Below are 15,692 nucleotides of genomic sequence, written 5' to 3'. Positions count from 1 at the left end.
TCATTCGATCTGCCAAAGTCACATGACTGGCTCTCCTCCTATCACAGAGTTCTCTCTGCTGCATGCAGACTCCATGTTATGAACCACATTTTACGAATGGGCTGCAGTGTGCATATCCCAGAGGAGTATAACAGAGTGGATAGCGAGCTACTCAGTTCAGCTGTGTATGCAGCTGCTTGCCTGGAGATACACTTTATTATAGCACTGATCTCACGATTACCAAGCACTGTTCTTTGTATTTTTTTGTTTTTGTATTTTTATACATTGGAGCGAGATAATAAAACTGTCTCTAAAAGCCCCTTGCGTGTGTGTGTTGTGTTATTGTTAAACACTTACGGCATTCCCTGACCCGTCCCTGGCTGTCATCATTGGGAGGATTATTGAACACGTCACAGGCGTCAGCGAGATTTGTAGAAATGTTTTATTGGTAATTGATGAGATTTTACATACTTGGACAGCATTGTGCTCTGTGGCCGCTTGCCAGTAGGACCTGCAGGGTGTTAAGCCAGACATCTAACAGGCATATAGATTTTTTTTCCTACGGAATATTTACCTCTCGTGCCAGAGGGGGATATAGTATGTCCTGATGTATGGAAACTCTGGCACTGCAAGGGTTTACATAAGCATGAAGTGACGTGGTAAGGCCCTTCATAGAACCACATCACCGTACTCTGGAGTCACTGTGGACCTTCCGTCTTGGTTTACAGATCAACCGCTATATACACATGAATAGGGGTATTTTTATGAAAGGCGTTTCCGACAACGGCCAATCAGAATCAACCTTTCATTTTCTAACCTGCACTCAATAGACATTTGGAATCTGGTTGTTTATAGACCCCCTTCCCCTTCTTTCGGAAGCATTGACTCCTTCGGAGTAGAAATTTGAACCCTTTTATGAAAAATAAATCAGTCTGTAGCCCATTTTCTTTCATTTTTCCCCCTCTTAGAAGTCCCCAAAGTTTACAGTATAAGTCTCTGCCGTGGTGAATGGAGCCACCTGAGTAGTGGTATCCTCTTCCCAGGTCTCTGTCTCCACCTCTGTGACTATTTCTGTATAGGTCTCAGTTTCTGTGTCCCACAGAGATTCTGAGGGAGTGGGTGGCTCCAGCCGGCGGGGCGGCATTGTTGTTGGCGTATATGGGGTATCTGTGGGAGGTAAAGTGGTTGGTTCAAAAGGTGTGGTGGTGGGCGGGAGAGTGGTGGTAAGGTTGCGTTGGCGATTCAGCCACATACGGCGACGCTGTAGTCGGAGCTTTTGTTCAGGGGTGAGCTTTCGACCTCCAGGTGGCACCAGACGGAGAGGACCTCTGCCTTTCAGTGCGATAATCTCTTTGATCCTTTTCCAGTTGGAGCGAGCCAGGACGAAGTTACAATGGGTTGCCCCGATGTCATAGCCAACGCTGCACGTCTTGGTGCTCTGGGTGTAACCATCAGCCTTTGCCGTCACTCGATACTCTCCGGGGTTCAGGATACGCCAGTAGTCACCGCCAGCCGCTATTAGGAATGGAGAGATTATTATTATACATGATTTATATAGCGCCAACAGTTTGCGCAGCGCTTTACAATATAAGGAAGACATTATAATCACAATACAATTCAAGACAAGATGGTAAGGAGGGCCCTGCCCCTGAGGGCTTACAATCTAAAAGGGAGGGGCAAGTGATACATGAGGAGGTAGCTGTGTGGGGATGAATTGTCTGAGAACGTGATGGATGAGCGGTAAGGTTGAGGATCGGAGCGGGGAGGGGGGCTGAGAGCCGTGACAGGATCGAGAAGTGAGTGAGCGACGGTATGTGTTCGCTCACTTCCTGATCTACTGAGCCGACCTGTGACAGTCTCATTGTCACAGGTCGGCTAGAACTATGAGGTGAGTGAAAAGCACTCATCTCATAGTTCTCCTTTAAAGGGTAATATGTGATATCAATTCTCAGTTTAAATGTTCTTAAAGAGCTAAACCAGCTAAAACAAGATATAAGTAGCAGAGTATTTCATTAGCAACTAAATAAATTTAGTTGCTAATGACATTTTTTTAGTGTGTGTATGTCTATCAGGCAATCGGCAAAAAAAAATCATTGACCTATGTCCTCGTTTTTTGCCGGTTATTTGAATGCTGGATAATGGGGAGTTTACTGTATTAATGTGCGTCACATGGAGAAGAAATGAGGGGAAATTGCCATAATGGGATCATAGAGATAAAAAATTTATTTTAATTTCCACCCCCCCCACTTTATCTTAAACTAAAATACATTTTGGGCTGGAGTTATGCTTGAGGCCAAAAATAAATTGGAGCATCTATGGAATTACCTACCATTACCTCCCTCGCCATTTTGTAAGTGGCAGCTATAATTAGATTATATTTACATATTGGTTCGGTCTTTTACAGGCTACGCTACGTGAACTACCTGTATTGTGACAACTGGATATTTCAGCTGCTCTTGTGCATTTTCTTTTTCATATTTGATCCTTTCCATCTGATCTCATTGCTATGCACAATTATGGATCAGCAGCTAACACTGTTCTCGCCAAAGTAGACATTGTAACAGCTGCTTCTAGTGTATGGTTTAAACCACCATACCATAGGCTGGGAGCTGCCACTAGAGTGAGCGGTATACACCAGTCAGCCATAACATTATGGCAACCCGCCTAATGCTGAGTAGGTCCCACTTTTGCCACCAAAATAACCCTGACCGGTGCATGGGCTACACTAGACCTCTGAAGGTGTGCTGTGGTATCTGGCACCAAGCTTTGAGTAGAAGATCCTTAAGGCCTCGTTCACACCAGACACAGTGCGTACCGGCCCGATTCTGGCCAGAATGGACTGCATCGCATTGCGGCCGGCTCACTATGTGGTGGGTCAGGAGGGGGTGTGGCGGTCCATTGAAGTGAATGGCACCGCCTTCATGCCCCACAACACAGTGAGACTGCCGCAATGAGATGCAATGCGTTCTGGACAGAATCGGGCCGGAACGCACTGTGTCTGGTGTGAACGAGGCCTAAGTCCTGTAAGTTGTGAGGATGGGTGTCCTTCGCTCCCCACGTGCATCAGTGAACCTTGGCCATCCTGTCACCAGTTCACACGTTTTCTTCCTCGGACCACTTTTGGTAGGTCCTGACCACTGCAGACCGGGAACAAGAGCTGCAGTCAGGGCAGCCATCAGAAATTTTGGGGCCCCTTACACGGCTTTAGGCCGGGCTACTTCCCCCCGCACCGCCGACCCCCCACCCCAAACTGCAGCCACACTGAGCCAGTCACACTGTTATTTTACATTTATATAGCTTTAACATATGCCGCAGTGTTCTACAGAGAAAACTGAGCCAGTCACATCAGTCTCTGTACAGAGGAGCTTACACTCTAATGTCCCCCCACAGTCACACACTATTATTATACATTTATATAGCTCTTTGACAAAGTCGCTCAAATCCTTATGCTTGCCTGTTTTGTTTTCTGCTTCCAACACATCAACTTCAGGGACAAAATGTTCACTTGCTTCCTAATATATCCCCCCCACTTCCAGGTGCCATTGTAACCAGATGATCCATGTTATTCACTTCACCTGTCAGTGGTCATAATGTTATGGCTGATCGGTGTATATCTTTACATAGGGAATATTTGTACTGACTACCAGGCAGTATAGGGAGAAGTGTGCCAGAACTGTATACTCCCATGGAAGTCATCTTGTCCTTGTATACACCAAACCCTGTCCAACCAAATCACCTAAAGCAGGGGCGCCCACTATTTTTCGTCTGGAGATCTACTTTTCAAATGATGAGCTCATTGAGATCTACCAATGAAAAAACACCTGCATTCAGGGGCGGGAGGGGGCGTGGCGGTGCATTGAAGTCAATGGCACCGCAGCCGGGCTCCGCAGGCAGGCCCCTCGTCCACAGTTTCTCTCTCTCTCTCTCTCCTCACCGCTCTTCATTAGTTCTGTGACAGCGGCTCCGTCCTCCGCCCTCCCCCGCCGCCGTTTCCTTCACTTCTTCTCGGATCCCCGCTGGGGAGAGCAGCGGGGATCCAGAGAAGCGGCAAGGGGAGGACAGTGCGATCTACCAGTGATCGCTACGCGATCGACTGGTAGATCGCGATCGACCTTGTGGGCACCCCTGACCTAAAGCATAACAAATGCCTGTGTACCAGATATGGTGAATATTCTACTTTTTGGGAACCATTGCCATATATGTTACAATATATTTTATTACAAGCTTATGTGTTGCCTCACCTGTTTTGACATCGTGGTTTATTTCCGCCAATGAGATGGTAGCATTGGCTATTGGCTCCCCATGTCGATCTGTCACAATGCCTTTAATGCCGCGGTGAACCTGTTAGAGTAAGCAGATATCAGTATACTTATAGACAGTGCTGGGCAATCTGTAGCCTTCTAGCTGCTGAGGATCCGAAAATCCAGCATTGTTTTGCTGGGAAAGCAATCAATGTATGCATATGAATTAAGAAAGAGGGGTGGCGAAAAGTGTAGGCACCTTGACTGTATTTGTTTACAAATTAGTAATTTTGAGCCCCGGGGAGGACCTTGGATTCTAGGTCCAGGCTGTGCACAGGATATTGTTTCTCAAAGTCAATATTAAGTCCCATCCCCACCTAGCAGTAAGTCCTGCTCTGCACTGGGGATCAAGGGGGCTTAATCTCTACTTAGATCTTAAAAATCTGGGCCGAGGGTTCAGGGTCCTCCATGAGGGAAATATAGTCAAAGACAAGCAAAGGTACTTTCTGGCACCATTGCATGTTTCGAGAGGGGACATAGCAAGAAAAAGTCTTTAGGGGTTCTTACGTTTCCCTACTTTATCCGAAACAAAAAATAGTGTTATAAAAGTGAATAGTGTTTCACTTTAAGGAAATCCTAAACCATAACATTTTGGAACCACGGTCAGTGTGATTTTCTGGTTGTCCAAATGGCAGGTGGTTGTTGTTGAAGACCACTTACCTGCTCCATGAATGCTAGCAGAGCTTCCTTGTTGGTCTCCCACTCCTCGGCCAGCTCACTCTCATGTGGGAACTTATCACAGCCCAGATATATGGAGAGCTCCAGACAGTTTGTGTGCAGGTAGCTGAAGTCATTCATGCCTTTTAAAAGAGAATGGGTGTTATGTCAAACAAACCAGATCCATAATCTTTGACTACATGAGCACTGATACAATTATATTGAAATTCCCTGGAAGCTTGTCACCAGCATGTTACCACAGCGAGCTTTGTGATCCTGCCACTTAGAAATAAATGGGCATTTTCCTGCTTGTGTGACTTACAATTGAAATTCAAAGCACAATGGGGGAATTTATGGAAACTGGGGCAAACAGAATCTGGAGCAGTTGCCCATAGTAACCAATCAGCTTCCATCTTCAGCTGGTTCAGTTTAGCTTTAAAAATGAAAGATAGAAGTTGGTTGATTGCCATGGGCTCCAAGCTTAGTAAATTCCCCTCAATATTTCTCAAAAGCCTGAGATGTACTGATGCATATAGCATCTTTCACCGTTTAATCGAGGTAATAGAGGTCTGGCTGGAGGAGGCTGAGGAGGATAACATTGTAAAATGGTTATCTACAATTTCCAATAAAGACAATGTCACATGATCAGGGTAGTAGTCCCAGTTCTTGGTAAGACCATATTGATAAATGAGGCTCTGATTGGCTGCAGTTCCACCACCTCCACTTTCCATTTCTCCAGGTTTTATGGTATATGAGGTCTAATAAACGTTACAGGTGTTGAGTGCAATTGCTAGGAAACCTGTAAATTTCCAGTGAGCTGCGGGATCTGAAGAGATCTGCAATGATGCATTTCACATGTAGCACCACGTGGGTAAAATCTTTCATGGTGGTACAGCTTCACAATACGATTGTAGTTTTGTCATTGTCACACCCAACTGAAATATTGCACTACTTACTGCCAGACACTGGTCTCCATTTACCACCATTGGCGATGCCCATGCCCTTCGTGTAATCATCTGCATGGCAGCTCCCTCGGGCTATATTCCCCATGTTTAGATGAGCAGAAGCATAAGAGATTGCAAGCCACCGGAAAATAGAGTGATCGGTAGTCCTGGACACTCCTTCATCATCCTCTCCAGACACCTCAGACATTTGTTCTTCCTCCTCTTCATCCTCATCATAAAGATGATGGGGGCGAAATATGGGCTGCTCTTCTTCTTCTTCTTTCACCGCCCTTGCCATGTCATATGGGTAGGAGACCAGCTTTTCTCCACCTTGAAAATTGGCTCCCAAGACAAATGGATTTCTTTCCATCCAGGCAATGATAGCTCTAGTCTCTACTGCCACCTAGACAAGAAATATTTTGCAGTTACCAGTTTTCCACCAGACATTTCTAGATTATCAATATCACCTGCCAGTAGCCAAACAACACTCACCGTGGCATCCTCTGCCAAGAAACCTTCCGGAATGGGCAGGTTATTGTTTGGCACTCTGTGAGGAACCCACTTCCTGTCCTCAGCTGCCCAGAATCCTGTGTTCAAGTCCGGGAAGTTGGTAAAGATGTCATAGCCTTCTTCTGTCCAGTGGCCCAGTGCCCAGTTACCCAGTTCTGAACCCTGAGGTAGGTGAAAACAAAAAAAATGGACATGATGTTTTGATGATGACCTGATCTGCTTGTACCTATATACATGACATATATTGAAAGCTTTACCCTATATACATTTCCCAACTGTTTCTAAGCAATCCCCTTCAGTCCAAACCAAATAAACATGCAGCTTAAAGTTATGTCTGGGCACAATGAAATAAAAAAACAAACATATTTATTACATTTCTGCAATACATACACACGTCCTCATGTTTTGTCTCTTTAAAAATACTGCAGGTACAGAAGCCTGTTGATTCTTCCAGAAATCCAATGTGCTCCTAACTTCCTGTTACAGGGTGACAACACTGCCTCTGCTGCACTGAAATGCCATCTGGCATTGTCAGCCTTGCCTACTTGTCTACTGAACCCCACCTTTCCCCCACCCCTCTCCTACCCTCACATGAATACATTGATTACACTGAGTCTGCCCACACACAATGTAAGGAAAGGGCTCTCGGGAGATGCCATTGTAGCAGATGTGCCTGCGTCAATAGGAATTGACTTTGGGAACCCTGCGCTAACCCTTTCTCCTAGCAGTTTGCCTCTGCAATAATTTTAGACGGCCTGATGACATCACAGGGAGTAATAAAAGCTGTTTCTCACTACAGGAAAAAAGTTAGAGGAAGTAATAAATGCTGAGATATGCTCTAGAGCCGTGATTCTCAACCAGTGTAACCTTAGGAGCCACATTTGTCCTTGGTCATTAAGTCGTGAACCAAGTTGCACTGCACTGGTATGCATGGCATTGCTGTACCAGGCGTTCCGATGTGGGAAATAGAGCTGTGGGTGGGAGATGCATTTGGGGTGCCATTCAAATGAATGACAATGCAATGCACCTCTCGCACCTGAGCGCGTGGTAGGTGCAATTGCGTGGTACAGTGCGTTAATCGCACGGGACTGTGTGATTAACGCATTGTACTATTGTTAACGGGCCCTCAAAAACACTGACAGACACACACAACCACAGACACAATTTCACACACTCACAGACATTATCACACACACATACTCCAAAAAAAAAAAAATTTTTTTTAAAATCCACCCAGTCTCCCTACTTTACGAGAACTGGAGTAGATCCTCAGCCTGGAGTCCAGTGTGGGCTGCTGTGCTGTGCTGGAGCTTCATCCATAGGTGCATTGCTTGTACACCTCCCGTGCACTCCCTGTAGAGGTGCCGGGAGCCATAATGTTACATCACTCTGGTCTAGGCACCTCTACAGGACACGTGGGGGGACCAGTAAGCAATGCACATATGGATGGAGCTCCCTCGCGGCCCTAGCCCACCCACCTCAAGCTGACACTTGGCACAGGGCAGCATATTTGGAATGGCTGCTTGGCATTAGAACTGACACTGCTGTGCTAGGGGGGAGGCTAAAGAGCCTCTCACCTAGAAAAGTGGAAGGCACGCGGGGACCCACTAAACACGCGGTTGCGACCTACTTTTGGGTCACCACCCACCAGTTAAGAATCAAGGCTCTAGAGAAGGAGAAAGAGATTTAGGTCAAAGCTGGAGATCCTCTTAGCAACGCTGCCATTGCTGATTACTCGTTCTGAAAATGGCAGTTGTTTACCTGCCATGCTGATCCAATGGATTTAGTAGGCTGAGCAATCGATCTGGAAAATCTATACAACATAAGGAACTCTGACTTCACTTGCCACATGCTTTTTCCAGGTTAGTGCCTCAGAAAATATATTAGATGTCCAGCATGACTGTCAGGCAACTAACATTTTCAGAGGGGGGTGGTTAAACAATGGCACCATCCATGTTCCTGTCAACACAGATTATCTCTAATGTGAGTTTCTTGCCAGATATAGCAGCAGGGTGTGTATTTTTTGTTTTAAAGGTAACATATTATGTGCCTGACCATACTATCAATATGCAAATTAAACCGCAGAAGCTACAGGTATTGCAATGAAACAAAGCAGTCAGTAAAATAATCTAATACAAGGCATACAGTTATTGGCTTGTACCTAAAACTATTGACCAGAGCCCTATGAAGACACATTTAGTTGGCACTCACCATTTGAGTGGCAATCTCATAGCCATCGGGGTTCAGCGAGGGTACAAGGTGAATCCTGGTCTCGTGGACCAGGGTCATAATACGTGGATTGCCATCTCGATATTCTTTGCACATAAACTGCATCAGGAGAAGCAATAATTCACGTCCCAAAACTTCATTGCCATGAAGGCCAGCTGTGTACCTGAACTCCGGCTCTCCTGTGGGCAGAGGACAGACAAAATGTCATGGGCTAAGTAGGATATTCTAGAACAAACTTGGCTTTTCATTCCTCTACCCGTCACCATTTCTAGTCTAAATACATAAGTGTCAATTGTTCCTGTGAAAGCATTTACAATTCTATTCAGATGGTCGTGTGATCCATGGATACCTGTCAACTGGCATAGGCCATGTCTGAGACTATACTACAGGTAAGCAATACAGGTTGGTCAGGGATCCACCTCAGTCTGTGACCCAACAAAGAAGGAACAGCAGCACATTGATGAGGCCACCCCTATATTCTCCCCTCCTGTTACCATGTTTGCAGTCCTAGAGCACATCAACGGAACACTGTCTGCTTCACTGCATTGTTCCTACCTCTCCTAATCTAAGGCTGGACATACACTGGTCAATTGTCGGTCGAGTCCTGCTGACTGAAATTCAACCAGTGTGTGACCATTTCGGCCACCCACTGGTTGAATGTCAGCTTTAGAGTCTCTAGACTGGTTGCAGTTGCAATGCTTTGCTGGCTCCAATGCAAAAAAAATTGCCTGGATGTTGCTGTGCGTGTCACTAGTATTAAGGGATGAGGTCAGTGAAGGGTAGGTACTGTATGAAGCACTATGTATACACTGATATAGATTCCTCTGCCATGGTCTGGGTCTGATGAAGAAGACTCTCACCTATCTCATGTTCCCCTGGGTTATCTGAGATCTCCATAGCATAGATCTTCAGACCTTTAGCCGTCTTCCCAACATTGTATATTCTGGTGATGGTTGGACACTCCTCATTTACAACCTTCATAAGCTGCAAACGAATCAACATGTTTGGTGGTTACAAAGAGGAACAGGAAGAAGAACAACGTAGTGGTTTTGTCTGAGAGAAGCTCACCTGTCTCATGTCTTTGTAGTTGTGATGCCGGAAATCCAGATTATCTGATGAGGTTATCACTTCATTCTGGCTATAGTAGCTGACCACATCTGTTAGGAAGCAGGACACAAGTGATCAGAAACAAGTAGAGGTGCACCGAAATGAAAATTTCAAAACCGAAATGAAAACAAATGTCAGGCCGAAACCGAAAATGTTTTGTTTTTCTAACTTTTTTTTAAACTTTATTTTATAAACTTTTTAATTTTTTTCACATTTTATTTATTTTTTATTAAATATTTTAATTTTTCGCTTTATTGTTGGGGGCTTTGGGGGAAATATTGGGGGTCTAAATAGAACCCTAATATTTCCCTTTTAAAATAGAAAAAGGTATTGACTACACAGAGTCCTCAATCTCTTTTTTTGCAGCCCCTGTTATAAATTAAATAAAATAAATAATCCTCTATACTGAGTGTTCCTGTTCATTCATAACATGAGAACAGAGTGTGTTTACTATAACCACAATCACCAATGAACAGGAGGTGATGTAGATCATTCTTAATTGAGGATATAGTAAACATACTCTGTCCTCCATTATGTACAAACACTCAGCGATCACTGATCACTGACTGCTTGTTCATCCTGACAGCTGTCACAGGAGGCTGAGCGAGCGGTGCGGGGAGGAGCTGACTCCTCCCCCGCACCGCCGGCCGTCCTCCTGTGACGGCTGACAGCTGTCACAGCCCCCACACCACCGCTCTCCTGATCTGTGACAGGAGACTGAGGTGTGTGGGGAGGAGAGACGCCGGCCGCTCACATCGCTCTCCTCCTCCCGCACTGCTCGGCCTCCTCTGACGGTTTCTCTCCTCCCCGCTGGGACACACACCTCCCTGCTCGCCCAGCAGGGAGGAGAGAAATCACAGATGCACCGCTATTTTGGCCCAAAAATTGCACTTTCGGCATTTTGCCAAAAGTGCCGTTTTCGCCTCATATGTCTCTGCGGCCGAAATTTCGGTGCATCCCTAGAAACAAGCAATCGGTTCAAATCAATAACCTATAATGATTGTCATAATATTTGTTAAAGTCAGCAGCAAGCACTGAAAATAACATTCACATGGTTGAACATAATTATAATAACAACTAACACTTAGGGGTCTTTTTATAAAAAAATTTGCATTGCTTATTCATCCAACAAAACTGCATGTAAATTCATTCTGTGCAAGTTAACCCGCAGTTGTGAAAATGGGGAAAATGGAGTGTAATTTCTCTGGTCAAATATTCTTCCACAGGTTAATTCGTAAAGAGCAGAGTGAATCAGGAAACTATGCCAATAGATGGAGCTGGGGATCATGGGAAATAAATGGAAGTTAATATCGAGAATCAATGTTACAGTTCCATAGACCACTGGAGGGAATGAGCACATAAATGTAACCATTAATACCATGAGAATAGCAGTGGTTACATTGATATGATCATTCCTTCCAGTGTTCTCATGAACTGTAACATTATAACTGCTTACTAATACGTATTTAATTCCTATGTTCCTCAGATCCATCCAGTGGCCATTGGCACACGTTCACGCAATGTGTTAAAAATGTGTGACGCGCTTCCAATACCATTATTTGTTAATGGAACCCAAAATGCAGCCGGTAAAATGCGCATCTTTGCCGGCATGTTGACGTGTGCCAAACGCGCATAAATTGGTCAAAAAACACGTGAAGCTTGGAGCTCCAACTGCTGCATGAGCTTCTTTGCCGCATGTGTTGTGCATGTGGCAGCCCCTTGAAATGAAGTGCACGCCAATTATGAACAGGGTCTTATGGGTACACAGACAGTTCAATCACTCTCCACGCCATCCAAAACTAGAAAAAGGATTGTCTGTAGCTATACTTATATGTCCTCCACCCAAACTGGCCATAGCATGTGTTTCTGCATGGCTGTGTGGTGGGAACATTAAACTTTAAGTTCCTTCAGGGGCCAAGACTGATGTGAAAGGTTCAGTGATCCCTATAACTGGCTATGGAAGATGATGATAATGATGCTGATGATGATGCTATATAGATAAAAATACACTTGTTACTTTAGTACGTTAATATCCCCATACATTGATTTTCTTACTGGAAATAGGGCACCCCAGGACCTCGAGACGCATGCACAGACTGCCGTTCCATGTCTGCGGGTAGATACGGATAAATCTTGCTCTCATTGGATCGGGAAAATCCGTCTGCACTGGTGTGTCCTTGTCTACATTTCCATAGAACATCTAGAAGGACAAAGGCAATCCTCAGAGTAACTTCTTGTTGCTTTTGATCAGTCTTCTCTAAATGTACCAGTTACTTCCATTTTATGGGTTTAGTCAATACACATTAGGATGCCGCCCACTGATTCTGAATCGACAAGTCGTCACTAACAGATATTGCTGTTTATATCACTGACTGCTAGTAAGAATACAAGAGACACACTTGTGAAATCCAGCCTAGAGCACATCATGGTTGTCTGCAGTGTGTAGACTATCCTGGACATCCTTTATATACTATGTTCCTATACTTGTGCCTGACCCACAGGTTCCTGTGACAGTTTTTTGTGCAGTTCATTGTAGCAAGAGATGACATTTCATATGTTTGGCGAACCACCTATGAATTGTCTGCATGCCCACTGCCTTCCTTTCTGCTTTGTACATCCATGTTCGAAACTGCTTTGTTTATTGGAAGGATGGGGTAAACAGAAAAGGTGGTGGTATCTGTCTCTACATAAGAAGTGTCCTATAGGTGAGTATAAAGATGATCTTGATGGAATGATGACAACAAGGCATCATTGGGCTCCTCCCAAAGATATAAATGGCTGTACAGGCTGGGACAGTAGTAACAATAAGACTACTTTGAAATTGACAGGTGTAATAGCACTGCTGGGGCAGCAACAGGACAGTAATTTATAAAAATAGTTACAGGATACATATATGGGGAAGTTTCTGTACACTCCAACTAGAAAATATGGTTTATTGTACCTATTACTGTGTCAAGTAATACAGAGCATATTAAAAATGTTCATGTTAAAAACCTGGGTAACAGTGAACATGATTTCATGTAATCCAAACTGAAAAAACAAGCACATGTCAGAAAGACAAAAACACTTCTAGGAGAACCAAAGGGCTGCCCTACAAGACACAGATAGTAACGGGAGAGTTCATTTTGTATAAACGTATTACACAATTCATTTTCATGAACAACATTTTAAAAAGTACAAATGATAAAACCTTTGTAGCTTATGTCTCTAAAGGTTCTCATTCATCCAGGTCATGGTGTATCTGTAAAAAAATAAGTCAAGGCAACTGGAAACACTGCAATAAATTGGACATGTATTGAACCTGCCTTTGTGTAAATTTCTTTGCTTGTCCCCCAAGGCCTCGAGAAAGGGCCTGTCCAGCCGGCTTAGGTGAATTCCCCAACACACCTCTTTTAAAACAGTCCTCCTCCCTGGCTAGGATGCGCACTTGACTGTCTTCAAAGGAGTGACCTTTTTTCCTTAGATGTAGGTACACTGCTGAATCCTGACCAGAGAGTTTGGCTCTTCTATGCTGTGTCATACTCTGGTGTAGCTGCTGTAGCTTTTGTCTCACTGGCATACAATTCTAAGCACTCCTCACTGCACTGGACTGCATACACAATGTTGTTCATCTTGTATTTTGGCGTTGGGTCTTTTGGGTGAACCATTTGTTACAATGCTGTTTAACACCTCTCTGGGCAGGTTAATGCAATAAGTCCAGTTGCCTTGACTTATCTTTTTACAGATATACTTTGTAGCTTACTTCTAGTACTAAACAGCCATAAATGATAATAAGAGCATTTAAAGATACCAAATGAAGAAACACTTTTACGATTTGAGAGTTAAAATATTACAAAAGAAAGAAGGTTGGCAAAAGTTCAAAAAGAATGGCATATAATCACAGTAAAGAAAATGTCTGAGCATGTAGGCCTTAGGAGTTGGTTGGTCACATATAAATCCCATGCATGAGACATACTTAGTTCAAAGAGACCCGAGATCCCGAGACAAAGTGGAAAAAAACATATAATAGGCTAGAATCCAATGATCCATTAGCAGAGAGTATCATGTGTTTTTTTTCCCCCTTAGTCTGGGGACCCGGGTAAGTCTAATGTATGGGATTTATATAACCTTATACATATCCAGCTATATGCAGTGTGTATCCATTAGCAGAAATCTTTTAGCACCACCCACAGTTTCTTGTTAAGCCATATTTACCTCGAGAATTTGCTGGATGGCATTTTGAATGATGTTTCTATCACACTGTATACTGTATGTATTGTTTGCTAGGTTTTAGTCATCCATATGCACATTTTAGGCCAATGTGCTTGAATATATCTACTATACACACCCTTCTCCCTTGCTATAGGCAGTAGCTATCTATGTTAGTGTTTCTACTCCCTCTTTTCAGCTTTTGTAATCGCCCCTCTGCCTTCTTCTTGCCCGCTTGGGTTGCCCCTCCTACGGCCCCTAGGGGAAAGCCGATGTGGTGGTGTGTTTGCAATCACGTGTTCTCCTATGTGCTGTTTCATGTACGCTGAATTAATCAATAATATGTGGCTACATTTTTATGTATAAGAAATGTTATGTTTCTTTGTGTGACTTTAATATATGTACTTTTGGTGAACATTACAGAATGCCTCCATAACCTCCTGAGGAAGCTATCATTAGCGAAACGTGTCATGAAATGTATCAGATGTTACTGCATCACTAGAATGTGAAAAGTTGCTTAGGCACCGTGATTGCAAAGGACTAATTTTACTATGTGATGATGCATTACATAACTTTATCCCGGGTTCCGTGTTCCTATTTGCACATTGATAATTTTAATATGTTATGTTGTTTTTAATGAGCATAAATAAAATGTATTTGCCATCTTACAAATATTCATGTTACAGGTACTGTACCTGTACCTGATAGGGATAGCAGTGATAACAGATGTATAAAATGCACATGCTCACCATGTTCTCATACCCATTGCTGTAAATGACCCAGTTCTGGCTGTCATTACTGAAGCCCACGTAGAAAGAGGTGACAAAGTCATCACTGTTGGAGAAAAGGACGTAGGTTATGAATGTTTCAGCATCAGCACACCATATATAAAGATGTTGTTCTATATCTGTATGTAGGCCAGAGCCATGTACTCACTGGATCAAAGAGTCCCGACCCTGTGTGATAATGCCAGTGAATAATGTGGTTCTTCGCGTGTCCACTTCTAACCATTGAACCAGACTTTCATCCTCCGCACACCACGCACCATCGTAGAAGTCATCTTCATTAGTACCTGCCTAGAAGCAAGCCACATGTTGGTTAATAGCAAGGACTGAGCTGTAAGTTGCACTGGGTCCAAGTGAAAAGGTTTTCTCATTATGTTACCAGTAGCAAAGCAATTCATAGATGAATGCTGGTAGTGTGACAATTCTGAGTACTCCTATCTAGTTAACACCCAAGTTACACCTTTATCAGCTCTTAATACTTTTTTTATTGGATCCATGTTTACATGGTTGCAACAGTGATTTCTAGTGATTGTTCGCCATGTCAGTGTCATTTTCAGCTGTCATGAGACTGGCTCAGAATAACTATCACATTTCTTACAGGTTAACTGTCACTTTCCTGTCTGATCCCTATCCTGGGGAGTTAGCTGTGCCAGCCTCTGCAAGATCCATTAACAAAACCCAATACATTGCAATGCCTATGATGCCCCAACTGTGCCAGTTACCTCAGCCAATCAAGTGCGAGTACATATGAAGAAAAGAAACATGATGCCTCAACTATGACAGCTCAGCCAATCATGTGCGAGGACATATGAAAAAAACCCCCAAGATGACCCAACTATGACAGCTAAGTCAATCACATGCGAGGAAATATAAAAAAACAAGATGCCCCAACTATGACAGCTCAGCCAATCACATGCGAGGAAATATAAAAAAAACAAGATGCCCCAACTATGACAGCTCAGCCAATCACGTGCGAGGAAATATGAAAAAAA

The 15,692-nt window shown here is 43.8% G+C and overlaps 1 protein-coding gene across 1 annotated transcript in view; it reads right to left on the bottom strand.

Moving 5' to 3' along the window:
* Positions 1-407: 407 nt before the first annotated feature.
* Positions 408-15,692, bottom strand: part of AEBP1 (AE binding protein 1) — a 55,941-nt gene continuing 40,656 nt past the window's right edge. Inside the window, exons 11-21 of the mRNA XM_018567456.1 lie at positions 14,852-14,991; positions 14,665-14,749; positions 11,783-11,927; positions 9,689-9,777; positions 9,481-9,604; positions 8,603-8,799; positions 6,374-6,553; positions 5,894-6,284; positions 4,941-5,080; positions 4,221-4,320; positions 408-1,494 (exon numbers count right to left, since the gene is read on the bottom strand). Of these exons, the coding sequence (XP_018422958.1) occupies positions 944-1,494; positions 4,221-4,320; positions 4,941-5,080; positions 5,894-6,284; positions 6,374-6,553; positions 8,603-8,799; positions 9,481-9,604; positions 9,689-9,777; positions 11,783-11,927; positions 14,665-14,749; positions 14,852-14,991 (2,142 nt within the window). The 3' untranslated portion in view covers positions 408-943. The remainder of the gene's footprint in view (positions 1,495-4,220; positions 4,321-4,940; positions 5,081-5,893; positions 6,285-6,373; positions 6,554-8,602; positions 8,800-9,480; positions 9,605-9,688; positions 9,778-11,782; positions 11,928-14,664; positions 14,750-14,851; positions 14,992-15,692) is intronic.

The sequence above is a fragment of the Nanorana parkeri genome, unplaced genomic scaffold (genome assembly GCF_000935625.1).
Source record: "Nanorana parkeri isolate BGI_ZX_2015 unplaced genomic scaffold, ASM93562v1 scaffold1052, whole genome shotgun sequence".
Lineage (NCBI taxonomy): Eukaryota > Metazoa > Chordata > Amphibia > Anura > Dicroglossidae > Nanorana > Nanorana parkeri.
This window is presented reverse-complemented; position numbering and strand designations above follow the sequence as displayed.